A 13,793-nucleotide genomic window follows, 5' to 3' on the forward strand; every position below is an offset into this window, starting at 1 on the left:
GACTAAGCATAAAGCAGTATTTCATAAAACTGGTATAGTTTTATTTTGAAACCATTATTTCGAGGGCAGTGAGCACATTTCTTTCTTGCTATGCCTGTTGAAGTTCGAACTTCACCTGGTTTAAAACACCAAGTGAGAGACTGGGGACACCTGTGCTAGGAAAGGAAAGATGTGTGAATCTGTAAAACCTTCCCAAGTGCTACTAGGGAGGTTTGCTATGATTATAAGCAAACCCAGGCATGTTTAAACAAGTGGTATGAGTCCCTAGTTACAGGGGGAACCTTGGTGCATGTTAAGACAGTTATACAAAGCCACTGAGAATCCTACAACATCCTCAGGAAAGTTACTCTCACACCCTCATTGCCATCACCCTCATTGAAAAGATGAGGAGAAGGAAAGGAAAACATGATTGAAAGTTCTCCCTTGAGCAACTCCAGTAAGAACCAAGTCATGCTGCTAGAACAAATAGAGGTATTGGGGATTGCCATCAATTGAAAAGATGAGGAGAAGGAAAGGAAAACATGATTGAAAGTTCTCCCTTGAGCAACTCCAGTAAGAACCAAGTCATGCTGCTAGAACAAATAGAGGTATTGGGGGTAATTTAGTAAATTTAATCCAAATAGACATTAAGGGGGGAAAATATCACTTCCAGTTTTAAGGTGTGAATAGCTGCTTCTAATGACAATGTTTTACCTCTAGGACAGTGCTTTTTAAGGAAAACATGATTGAAAGTTCTCCCTTGAGCAACTCCAGTAAGAACCAAGTCATGCTGCTAGAACAAATAGAGGTATTGGGGGTAATTTAGTAAATTTAATCCAAATAGACATTAAGGGGGGAAAATATCACTTCCAGTTTTAAGGTGTGAATAGCTGCTTCTAATGACAATGTTTTACCTCTAGGACAGTGCTTTTTAGTTCCTACAACTAGCTTTCAGGGTAGGGCAGCTTATCTGCATAGCTCACAACAGCTAACTAGTGCCTCTCTCATTATCACACCTCTCAGATATCCATATCACTTCTACACACATCGCCCCAACTTGTGGTGTGCAGAAACTGAACAGTAAATGAGGCTTTTCCTCTGACTAAAAAAGCCAGTGACTGTAATACCAAACATGTGAAACTTAATCCTCTTTGCAAAAGTCATTATTGTTTGCAGGACAAAAGCAGAGGGAGTAAAAAGCTGTAGGTATCATTTTATCATCTTACACGAACAAGAAATTCTGTGTGGCATTAAATAATGTGAGAAGAGCAAAGACAAATGGAGAATTAAAACCTGTCAATATCAGCTGCTCTTTTTTTTTTTTTGATCAAAAATATCTCTGTCAGAACTGAGTGAATTTTAGATGTCATAAGCTTCCAACAGAGAAAAAAAACCCCACCTTGGTTTATGGTAAGAAATCTCCTCAATGTTTAGACCCACTGAATGTATCTCCATCAATTACACAGGGATCTGACACCTGTAGCTCACATACAGGCAGCTACACTCAGTGCCTGGACATCAGTCTTGCCTCTGAGGGCTTAGTTTAGTTGCCCAATCCTATGGGACACCTGAGATTCCCAACAGGTCAGCAAACACAAGCCTCTTTAAATAAGTTGCTCAATTTCCAGTTTCTGCCTTCTATCAGTAAACCTATTGATCCAGACTCTCCAGACCTTTTTGCATTTGTTTGGGGAAAGGTACAACTGACATAGCCAAGGCTCCCTCAGGACTTCACTCAGTCCTCCACTATTTTTCTGTTGATCGAGAGGTGTTTGGATCAGGTGCTGGAAGACATAGCTTAGGGGTTCCAGCAGGGACAGGTTAATAGTTGGCCTTGATGATCTTAGAGGTATCTTCCAACCTTGAAGATTCTATAATCCATTTTTGATAGATTATGTTGATGATTTATTAGTAGCCAAGGAGTCTTTTATAGCTGTCACACATTCCTGACTTTGCCTTGGCTGAAAAGGATCATTAGCCTCTCCATAGAAGTTGCAGAAGAGAAGTATAGACTATTTGGGTTAGGTTCTTCAGCAAGAGGAGCAGTGTTTATCTAGAAACCATATTAAAACCATTCAAAATCTTCCAAGACCAGCTACTAAAACCAAAGACTTTTAAGAGCTGTAGGATTCTGCCAGCCCTGGATATCTCTCTCAAGGAAATGGCAAAACCCTGATACTGATTATTACTCAACATGATGAGGAACACCTTCACTGGACAACAGACAAGCTAAAGACATTCAAGCTTTTGAAGCAAGCTGCACTTGCCCTGGGACTACCAAACTACAGCAAACCATTTACCTTGTTTGCACAAGAGCAAGAACAGCCTCAGGGTTGGTAACTAACACTCTGAGCCCTACTACTCTCCTCTCTTCACCTGGGGAAGGAACTCCACATCATGACAGTGCAGCGACCACCCACGAAGCCTAAAAAACTCAAGAAGATTTATCACATTTGCTGTTTCTAAATCCCAAATCTGCACCCATTTGTTGGTGGGTGGCTGTATTATCTGAGCAGCAACTAGGTTACAAGTTATTGAATAACTCCTGTGAATGAAACAGTGGAAGCTTCACCACTCAGTCCAAAACTGAGTGCACAAGCAACCAAATTAATTGCATTAACAATGATCTATCAGCTGTCCACAGAAAAGACTGTCAATATTTATGCTGATTCTCAGTATGCACTTGGATCCTGCCATGCTACTGCGCAGTTATGTGTGGTTTATGTGTAGTATATACTACACAGTGTATTTACTATGTGTGAGTTTATAACTTCTAGGGGAAATAAAACATCAAATGCTCTGCAAATTACTGAACTGATAAAAGCTACACAACTGCCTGAGAAACTTGCAATTATCAGCCAAACTATTACCAGCAGGAGGACAAAACAAGAGAGAAAAAATGGCCTAACAGATACTGCTGCTAAAGCCACAGCACAACAGCCTATGAGCAGTCCAGGGGCCTGACTTGATGTTGCTGGTTCCTGAAGAGGCATATCTGACTGTAAATGAAGAAACTGTGTAAAAGATACAAGCAACCAAAGTTTCCCAGGGAATGTGAAGAACAGATATGGAAAATCTTCCTGTCGTACCTAAGCAATACCTGATTCTCATCATGAGAATGTATCACTATCCAGGACATTTTGGGAGCACTGCAGTAGCTCAGACACTGCTGAAGAATTGGTTCATGTCAGGAATTTATAAGTAGCAGCCAAGATACATATTAGCTTACAAGCAACCAAAGTTTCCCAGGGAATGTGAAGAACAGATATGGAAAATCTTCCTGTCGTACCTAAGCAATACCTGATTCTCATCATGAGAATGTATCACTATCCAGGACATTTTGGGAGCACTGCAGTAGCTCAGACACTGCTGAAGAATTGGTTCATGTCAGGAATTTATAAGTAGCAGCCAAGATACATATTAGCTTACATATATATAAGCAAATAAGTAACTGCATCTTGCATACACTGCCCTAGTACCCAGCAAAGACCTCAACACAAAATTTGACCATATACAAAAGTTCTTACTAAGTTTTTATTCTTTTGTATAAACTCCCTGTTTCCTAATAACACATCTGTTCTGAATTTCCCTGAGAATGCCCCTTAGGGATGGAAAAGAATTTTAAGAGCTCTTTCAAAATAACCATGATCTGCATCCAGTGTGAATTGTCCTTTAGTCAAGAGCAGAGTCCAGCGAGTGCAATGGACCAGCTTTCCTGCTCAAACCCTGCACAAACCAACACTGTGCTAGAGGTTTTCACTGTGCTCTCCCACTCTGTCCCTGCAATGCTTTCCTTGCTGCCTTGCTCAGCTCTGCACTGCAGGATTCATTTCCTGGTTAGAACATGTCTTTCTCAGGCATTGTCTCTCCTGCAGCTTCAAGTAACTATCAAGCCATGCTTAGTCCACCTGGTAGACAAACTAAAGAGAGCAGAGAATTTATATCACCCCAGCAGATGTCCAATATATTTGGGAGCAGCCTCACTAAAAAGTTGTCACATAAATACTGTAAGAAAAAGGAATTTGTAAGTCAGTCCTTACCTTCTGACCTAACTCAGTCTCCACCCAGCACTGGCAGGTTCCCCAGGGCTGTTTAAACTTTGAAGCTGGGGGTGTTTCCAAACATACCCAATTAGAGAGGAAAACTCCCATTGCTACTAAGCTGCCACTACCCACTTTAAAGACACATGGCTCTGAAAATTGCCCCCCAAGGCAGAGACTGATTTTGTTTGCTGGTTTGACTATACCATGAGGGTATAGCGTTACAGTTTCTGTGGGAGCCACCTATGCAAACTGCTCCCTTGGAGTTATTGGGGCATTTTACCCAAAGACAAGAGCAAGACACTTCTGCCAGGGCTGCAGGGAGTGGACTAGGGGGAATGGCCTTGAGCTGAGCCAGGGCAGAGTCAGATTGGGGGTGAGGAGAAATGTTTTCCCTGTTGTGGTGTTCAGCACTGGGATATTGCCCAGGGAGGTGGTGCAGTCACCATCCCTGGAGGTGTTTCAGAGGTGTCTGATGTGGCACTGGAGGATCTGGGTCAGGGTTTAGGGGCTCCAGCAGTGATGGGTTAATGGTTAGACTTGATGATCTTAGAAGTCTCCTCCAACCTTGATGATTCTATGAGTCTAACACACTGAGAAAATCATAGATTTTTCTGGATCATATTTAGGGTAATAGTAACCATTTACAAACAAACCACTTAAGTTTCTAGGCTTATTTCCCTATTTAGCAGGAACCCAGGTCTTTATTTTTGGTGCTGTATGGCACAGAAAAGTTACCCAAAGTATGGGGTAACAGTGCTCAGTTACTCTGAGATACAATATCAAGCTTACTTAGTGATAACTTGATATAAAAAACAGATGTGCAGTTCATGTCACAACTCACCCCATGTCTTAAGGCAGCAGTAGGCTGGATGGCAAAGAAAAACAAGAGGAACAGGCCCCTAATTTGAGGCTCAGTGGTCAAGCAAACTGTTCTGGTGTTTTTTGGGTTTGCTGAACATGGCCACAGCCACAGCTTTGTCTGTTGCTCCCCTTCTACACATTCCTGTTTCACACAAAGACTTTCCCCCTCATTCTCTTTGTATTTAGTTTCCAGCACAGCCTTTTGTAATGGAATTACAAAGCTCCTTTGACTTCTGAAGGAATCATATCAATGAGGTCACTGCTATCTAAAACTCCAATAGTTGTTCTATAAACCACTAGAGCAGGAAGGAAAAGAAATTTCTTTTACACACAACTTGTTAAGCCACACCTATGAGTATTCAGGCCGTGGGCATGGGGCCCAGGTGCCATTTAGGTGATCTGGGGTTGGGCATTGGCAGGTTTTGAATAGCACATACCCCATGCCCTGGCATGTCAAGGCCATGTCATGCTCTGCAGGCTCAACTTCCTTGTGCTGCAGATGAGACAACTCCAAAGTCATCCCAAAATGAACCTGCCTGCCACCCTCCCAAACCACTGAGCAGCTGGCCTGGGGACCATGCCTGGTTGCAGCATCCCCTCAGAGTTGGGCACAGGGTACATCACCATCACCAAAGAATCAAACACAGGGTGGGTAGGAGGATTCTCCCCATGCTGCTTATTGCACTCCTAAACTGAAGCACATCCCCACTGTGATAAAAATCTTTAGAGTCCACATGAGTTGGACTAGATGATCCTCAAGTGTCACTTCCAACTCTGATTATTCTGTGATTATTTAGAACAAGTCATGCATCACTTGAGCCTAGACTTAGCCTTGAGCAACCTGCTCTGGTGGGAGGTGTCCCTGCCCAGGGCAGGGGTTGGGACTAGATGATCTATCTGTAAGGTCTATTCCAACCCCTAAAATTCTATGATTCTTTGATTATAGAATCTTGATACAAACCTTCAGCCACTGCTCTGGCTCTGGCCTGGAAGCTTTACTGACTGGCCAAAGACAAGGTTAACCAAGCCTGTAGTAACCCTCACTCATACTTCTGCAAGCTGTTTGGCTCTCAGCTCAACCACTGGCACAGATAACTCTGAAAACACTAACCTCAGTTCTGATTGACACCCATCAAATGCTGCAGCTTCTTCATCTGGTGGTGGCTTTGTTGGCTGCCAGGCTGGAGGACTTTCTTATTTGTGGCAACGTTGCTGGCTCTTGCTTTCAAAGCCTAAAACTGAAAGCAGTGCAACTACCTCTATTCAGGGGTGGAAAAAGCTCTAACCACAAGCCAACAAAAGCCTGTGAAATCAGCTCCACCAGCTGGTGGCTCAGGGCTGGTGAGGAGGCAGGAGGATGGTTGTACCATCTAGGAGTAGATGGTACAACCTCAGAGAGAAGGAGGTGCAAGTCAGATGGTACAAGTCTACAAGGCAAGGTGTAAAGCCATACAATAATCAATAGTGGGATAATCTGCCTTTCACAGTTTAAGCTTTCCACACTATAGAGCTGCTTTGCTCCTGAATGTTCAATATCTTTCAAGACTTCATAACATTTATTATTACATCCTTGACACTCCTTCCATCCCTTTCAATTCCTGGCCTCAGTGGCATCCTCTAACAGAATCACAGAATCATCAAGGTTGGAAGAGACCTCCAAGATCAAGTCCAACCCTTAACCTGTTACTGCTGTAACCCCTAAACCAGATTATCCAGTGCCAGGTCCAGACACCTCTTAAACACCTCCACAATGATATCCATCACCCTAGTGTGAAAATGTTGCTTTTCATGGCTTGTATTTTGTTGCTTTTAACTTCATTGTCTTATTCCACTTCTATTATAAGAGAGAGGATCTTCTATTTTCTATTATATGATAGGGAGATAAGATCTCTCTGCCTCTCTTCCTGAGACCACATGCATAAAAAATAATTTATCTGGCAGTTTTGTCACAAATTCAGCTGTAATTCCCTTCTCACAAGTATTTCTCAGAACTGCTTTTTCCTTTTCTCTTATTTGTATTTTATTTGTTGGCTGTATTTCCTGATTCTCACTTGATTACACCTCTGCATTCAGTAAGAGGGCAAGAAACTGCCAAGGATTTTAAACTTGTCTTCCTCAAAACCTGAGGTGAGTATGTTTGTATCACTCTTTGATTTAATTGCCTGGAGAAAAGGGAACTCAGAGAGAATGGAGGGCACTTTCTCTCCTCACATCAGGATAGCAATCTGAATCCTTAACTAATTAATATGATGTATTCTTAACTAATATTGAGCCAGGAAATATTGGGCCAGAAACATGGAGAGACATAGGAGAAACAGCCACAGGGACTCCCTTCCTACCACATATAAAGAATTTATCCTGCCAGAAAAGTAAAACTGAAGTTTGCAAGCCCCAACTTTCATTCATGAGACAACAGGGCAATGTGACCACACAAACAGTTTATTTGGTTAGAGCAGATCCTCTAGATACAGCAGTTAAACAAAACCACTACTTGGCAGTCAATTTATTTCCTAGTCCTCTCACAAAAGTGCAACTTAAAAGTAACAGAAAAATCTATAGAGGAATGAAGGAAAAACAAATAGGTCAGTCTTAAAGTGTTATAAAAGTTACTTGCCTACTGGATTTTGTATGAGAGCAGGAGATGTGCCCATGGAAACACCTCTCCAATACCCTCTTGCCTTCCTGGTACTTATGCCACCTGGTAGAGCTCTCACCCCCAGCACAGCTCTGGCCAGGACCACTAATTGGCCTTTATGTCATAATACATGCGGAGAACTTTCCTCACAGTCTCCACGAATTTATCATCTGGAACAGGCTTCCTCTGACTTCCTGGCTCCAGAAATTTCTTCACCGTGGGGATGTTGCTTATCCTTGCTTTAAATGCCTAAAAAGGTAAACAGTAAGGACATCATATTTAAAGAACAATAACACAAGAAAAAAAATCCTAATTTTACTGGTTTGTGTATTATTCTTTAACAAGTTCTATGTGGAGACAAGGCAGGGAATATAGTTTTAGCCATGGGTGAATTTTGTTCTCCCTCACGTCAACCTTGTTATTTTCACAGAAGCACAGAAAAATCAGAGTTGGAAGTGACCCTGGAGGATCACCCAGCCCAACTCCTGCCCTGCACAGACATCCCTGACAGTCACACCCTGTGCTGAGAGCATTGGCCAAACACCTCTGGAGCTCTGTCAGCCTTGGGGCTGTGACACTGCCCTGGGAGCTGTTCAGGGCCCAAACACCTCTGGGGAAAGAAGAAATCCAGCCTAACCCTGCCCTGACACAACTCCAGCCCATTCCCTGGCTCCTGTCCCTGGGCCCAGAGAGAAGAGCTCAGAGCTGTCCCTGCACTTCCTTCCCTGAGGGAGTTGTCCCAGCCATGAGCTCTGTGCTCAGTCTCCTCTTCTCCAGCTGAACAGCCCAAGTGCCTCAGCCATTCCTCATGTGGCTTCTCCTCAAGGCCCTTCACCATCTTTTTTTGCCTCCTTTGGACACTCTCCAATAACTTAATATCTTTCTCATATTGTGGTGTCCCAAACTGCACACAATATTCCAGGTGAGACTGCACTAGCACAGAGCACAGTAATAAATCAGCCTTCTGTCTTGTATTGATAAAGTGGAAACAGTTATTTGTGGTTTCTGATGTGTACATGACTCACATCAGTTCCCATGACCCAGAAAATTCCCTCTGCTTAAAGCTATCACAGAACTAGTGAGGAGAGGGGAAAAAACCCCACATGGTGCATTTCCTCAGATGTGTGTACAGAGATCACTCCAGAAAATAACAGATCCCTTAGATGAAGCATATCATAAAGCTCTTCCTAAAGTAGGAAGAGTGAGACCACAATGAAAAGGTGATGAATGTTTTGTGGAATTATCTACACAGAACAGACTTTGAAATATCATTTATCACAATTACAGCCATAGGAGTGTGTGGTTAGTGTAAGGTACCTGTAGCTGGGGAAAGCCTGAGAGCACATCTGACTTCTTCTCTTCTACCATTAAAATGGCTTCAAGAAGATGAACATCTGCCCAGCTGAAATTGTTGCCAACAAGAAAGTCCTGTCCATGGTCTTTCAGAATCTAGAAAAGTCAGAGATGAAAACATTCAGCTGAGGATAGCCAGATGGGGCTCATGTTTTCACAATGCACAGCACAACTTCTTTGGCAATGTTTACTGTCTCTTTTCACCCTTATCTCCCACTGTGCTGGTTTGGGCTGAAGTGGAGTTAAGTTTCTTGACAGTGACTAGTATGGGGCTATATTTTAAATTTGTGCTGGCAAAGTGGAAAAGTGTCTTCTCTTTAGTTTTTAAAGCAGAGAAACAGCTATTCCTGCCAGATCATCCAGTGTGTATTAATTTCCACTGAGAGTACCTCTTGGGTCCTACCTCTCAAAGGAAAACACTGAGATTCCAGTATGGCCTAAGCAGCAGGTTTAAGCAGATTTCAGTATGGCTAGAGGACAGCAGAGATAGCTATGTTACTGTTTTTAAAAAAACCATGTAGATGTATTTGAAGTGTTAAAAAATAAGCTGACAATTAGCACTGCATTTGCAATGCAAGTTCCTGTGGTGGGTTGACCCTGGCTGGACATCAGGTGCCCACCAAAGCTTCTCTATCACTCTCCTCCTCAGCTGGACACAAGAGAGAAAATATATTGAAAGGCTCATGGGTTGTCTTGCCCCAAGTTGTCTCATACTGCTCTGCCCTCCCTCTCATCTCTCCAGACTGCAGACAACATGATGTCCTGGTTTAAATTACTGCAGGACACATTTGCTCCTTCTGCTTTTGGTGAAATATCCAACATTCCCACTGTTATCTCTCCAGAATAATGGAAGAGAATGATACTCTTACATACCTTTTCATATGCTGGGAAATACCTGCTGGTTGCCTTTTGGACTATAAAAGCACGTTGTTTCTCTTTATCCTCAGCTGATAAGAAAGGGAACATCAAAATGAAGCCCATAAGGTCATCAGTTCCTCCAACATACATATCAATCCTTGAAACAAAAACACACAAAGCTCTTAGAATCATAGAACCATCAAGGTTGGAGGAGACTTCTAAGATCATCAAGTCAACCATTAACCTGTCACTGCTGGAACCACTAAACCCTAAACCAGATCCTCCAGTGCCACATCAGACACCTCTGAAGCACTTCCAGGGATGGTGACTCCACTCTGAAATAAGAAAGCACCTTCATAAATAGAATTTTCTTAGATTTGTGTTATGATAGTAAAAACTGAAATTCCAATCCCCCTCATGAAAATTATTTTTTGCAGTTAGCAAAAATATGTCACTGTCTGAATCTTACTTGGATTTGTGGCATTCTTGGAACTTCACTTGCCTCGTTGTGCAGGATTAAACAGGATTGCAGAGAGGCTAAAAAAGGCTTAACTTCAGTGTTACAGATCACTTCAGAATCACCAAAGAAACACAGACCATCACAAGAAGTCATTGTGTGGATGTGTCCCACCCTCAGGGTTTCATCCAAGCCCAAGTGGTGTCAGATAGATTGATAATGGGATTGAAATCTGAAGCATAGCAGGTTCTGCATCCAGCTAAATGATCAGTACAGCAGTTCTCCAGGTCATCCCTTTTATCCATCTTTCCAGAGCTATGAGAGCAAGTTTTGTACTGTAGGCAAGACTCAAATTTAAATTAAGTCCTCACAAAGATGAATTAAGTATCTGGCGAAAGACTCTAATAAAGTCTTTAACCTTACTATGTCATAAGAGATTTGAGTTCCTGCTGTGCAGTAAGACTAACCACAAGTTTCACTGCCATGCAACAGCTTCTCAACAAAGCCTCTGGAAGACTGAACATGCTGTGTGCAATGAGAAGGTAACAGACATTAAGTGTGTCATGTTCTGGCCTGCATCTATCCAATCTCCCCAATCTGCACTTCCTCACTAGACAAGATCAGCTCTCCAAAGTACTTCAGCCTGAAGGTTCTCATGGGAAGCCTTCCTCAAAACACTGGTGCTTCTTGCCTCTCTGCCCACCAACTCAAGAACCAATCAACAAATATACTTCACAGAATCACAGAACCAGTTAGGCTGGAAGGGACCACAATGGTCATCTGGTCCAACCTCCCTACTCCAGCAGGGCCAGCCCAGAGCACATGGCTCAGGGTTGTGTGATTCTGTCTGTGTGTGCTGGTTTGGGCTGAAGTACAGTTAACTTTCTTCCCAGTGGCTAACATGGAGCTATGTTTAGGATTTGTGCTGAGCACAGAGTTGATAATGCAGAGATATGTTTGTTGTTGCTGAGCAGAGCTGACCCAGAGCCAAGGCCTTTGCTGCTTCCCACACTGCCACATGGCAAGGGAGTTGGGGCTGCATGGGAGGTTGGGAGGAGACACAGCTGGGACAGGTGACCCAACCTGACCCAAGGGATATTCCACACCATAGCACATCATGCTCAGGATGTTAGGGTTTTCAGCACTGGGATATTGCCCAAGGAGGTGGTGCAGTTACCATGCCTGGAGGTATTTCAGAGGTGTCTGATGTGGCACTGGAGGATCTGGTTTAGGGTTTAGGGGTTCCAGCAGTGACAGGTTAATGTTGGACTGGATGATCTTAGAGGTCTCCTCCAATCTTGATGATTCTATGATGAATTCTAGCTGTGTCTAAGCTATTAAAATGAGTTCAAGAAGAGCAATACTGTTACATACAAGGCTCTTTCCTTCAGGTCCTTCCCGTAGAGGTTGTACTTTCCTGCTATGTAGCTGAGGATGGCTCTGGTCTGCACCATCCTCATCCCATCCATCTCCACCATGGGCACTTGCTGAAACAGCAGGGATCCACCTAAAGGGAAAGACACACTTTATTCTGCTGACCTAGTAACTCCATGTCAGATTTCTTGCTGTCTCCAGAAGATCATAACATTTTTGGTGAGTTTGCTGTGGGTAGTCATTGTATTAGACTGTGGTTTTTCCATGCACACAATAAATTACAATGATGCAGGAAAATTAGACTGCAGAGCACAATTGTTGCGGGTTAACATCCTTCCTTTAAAAAAAAATCACTGAAGTTGCAGTCAGGACTGTGTACAGCACCTTTTATACTGAAATTGAAATGCAGTGGAGACACAGTAAATATATCAACTGAGTAAAAAGTGTCTCATTTTAATAATGTAAAAAAATCTGTTTCATTATTTAAACACTCTTTGAAGCAAATGTCAGATTCACAAATTCTCTCTTGTGACCAGTATTTAAGCTAAGTCACGACATTCAATGAGATTTTTGAATACTTTTTTTTCCGGGTAAGTTTGTGGGACCAGGCAGGACACATAAACAAATGGAGAAGAGAAGAACCCAGAGGGATGGGAAACTTCCCAGGACGGAAAAAAATGTTACATTTTCAACAGCTTCTGTCCACATATGGAAAAAAAATCAGCTCCTGCAGCTGCTCACAGCTCTCAGCTTTACTCCCATCTCTGCTCTGGGGAAAAAAGGTCCCACATAATCTTCAAAGACTTCACATATCTTCTCTAAGTCAAGTCTGGTCACACTTTTCTTGAGGTGTGAACTCACCTTGCAGGAGCTTCTCATACTGCTCTCGGGTTTCCAAAAACTCTTCTTCAAACTGAGAAAAGAGTGTGGAAGAAGAGCAAATAAAGATTTCATCACATTTCCAGAAGAGGTAAACTTTTTAAGCACCGTAAAAGGCAGGGAATAAACATCATGTTTCCTTCCATTCCAGATATGGTTCTAAGGGAGAAAATATGAAGGAAAGAAGCACTGACAAAATCTCTTGGACTGTAATATTTGATAAATGTCCTTCATGGTTGTTGTGTCCCAAGGGCAGGCGTTCAGGCACTGGGATATTGCCCAGGGAGGTGGTGCAGTCACCATCCCTGGAAGTGTTTAAGAGGTGTCTGGATCTGGCACTGGAGGATCTGGTTTAGGGGTTCCAGCAGTGACAGGTTAATGGTTGGACTTGATGATCTTAAAGGTCTCCAACTTTGATGATTCTATGATCAATTCATCACCAAGACAGATAGAAAATGAATAAGTAGATTATCTACCACCCAAAAAAATATTTTAAAGTGGTATCTCTGTTTTTTTCCAAATGTTTTTTCTTCCTGCTCTGAGATTTCTAATTTCCCCTACACATGTGGGTCAGTTTGCTCACTTCACCCCATTAAACCTCATGTGATGCAAGCAAGACACAAAGTATGTTGTGTTACAGCTGATTACGGAGGATGCAGCCAGTGGAGCGAAAAATAAAGCAAAAACCTGTGTGTGAGCATCCAACTGAAAAAGCCTAGAGAAAGTAAATTCATTGCTGTTTAACTTGGCACAGATAACCCTTGTTAGGCCAGGAACACATCTATCAGCTCAGCAGCTCTGGGGCAGCAATTGAATGATTAATTAAGGGTTATGCATTGTTGCGTTAAGCAAGAAACTGGTTTACAGTGTCACTGCTCAGAAGACATGTAACTTGAAGCAATGCTTTTGTGTGCCTATGAAAGAGTGCTTAATTGCTCTGAATAGCCACTGCTCATTAACTGCTGGGGCTTGGGATGCCTTCTCATTTTCGGCCAATGACCTGTGAGCTGCCTCAAAGACAAACTTCAAGAGAAAAGCACTAAAACCAACCTCGACCCCAGCGGCAGCTAGCAACCAGCGGATCGACTCCATCTTTCCTCTTCCATCAAAGTAGTAAAGTTTCGGTTTTCCAGACATGGCTTCAAACTTGCTGTTACCTGAAACAGTTATAAAAGAGAAGAAGTGAATAATGATACAAAAAAATCTGATGCTGGTTGGGATAATGGTCACTGAGATGACGAAAATTCTGTGGCTGTGGCTGCCCCAACCCTGGCAGTGTTCACAGCCAGGTTGGATGAGCCTTGAGCAACCTGCTCTGGTGGGAGGTGTCCCTGCCCAGGGCAGGGGTTGGGGC

General features: G+C 42.8%; 1 protein-coding gene across 1 annotated transcript; it reads right to left on the bottom strand.

Moving 5' to 3' along the window:
• Window positions 1-7,616: 7,616 nt before the first annotated feature.
• On the bottom strand, window positions 7,617-13,590 carry LOC103811330 (glutathione S-transferase 3). Its single transcript, XM_009084295.1, has 6 exons — window positions 13,490-13,590; window positions 12,422-12,473; window positions 11,561-11,693; window positions 9,745-9,886; window positions 8,836-8,967; window positions 7,617-7,767 (listed from the first exon to the last, which is right to left on the bottom strand). The coding sequence occupies exons 1-6, from the start codon at window positions 13,574-13,576 to the stop codon at window positions 7,624-7,626; spliced, it is 690 nt and encodes a 229-aa protein (XP_009082543.1). The 5' UTR covers window positions 13,577-13,590; the 3' UTR covers window positions 7,617-7,623.
• Window positions 13,591-13,793: the final 203 nt, after the last annotated feature.

Source organism: Acanthisitta chloris, unplaced genomic scaffold (assembly GCF_000695815.1).
Source record: "Acanthisitta chloris isolate BGI_N310 unplaced genomic scaffold, ASM69581v1 scaffold4021, whole genome shotgun sequence".
Lineage (NCBI taxonomy): Eukaryota > Metazoa > Chordata > Aves > Passeriformes > Acanthisittidae > Acanthisitta > Acanthisitta chloris.

What these genes read in the sequence shown, in the direction of transcription:
- LOC103811330 (XM_009084295.1), bottom strand. Translation starts at nt 13,576, where the DNA reads ATGTCTGGAAAACCGAAACTTTACTACTTTGATGGAAGAGGAAAGATG. An exon ending in GACCTGAAGGAAAGAGCCTT is followed by an intron (nt 9,887 to 11,560) that starts GTATGTAACAGT and finishes TTTTGTTTCAAG; the next exon opens with GATTGATATGTATGTTGGAG. An exon ending in CAGGCTTTCCCCAGCTACAG is followed by an intron (nt 7,768 to 8,835) that starts GTACCTTACACT and finishes TTACCTTTTTAG; the next exon opens with GCATTTAAAGCAAGGATAAG.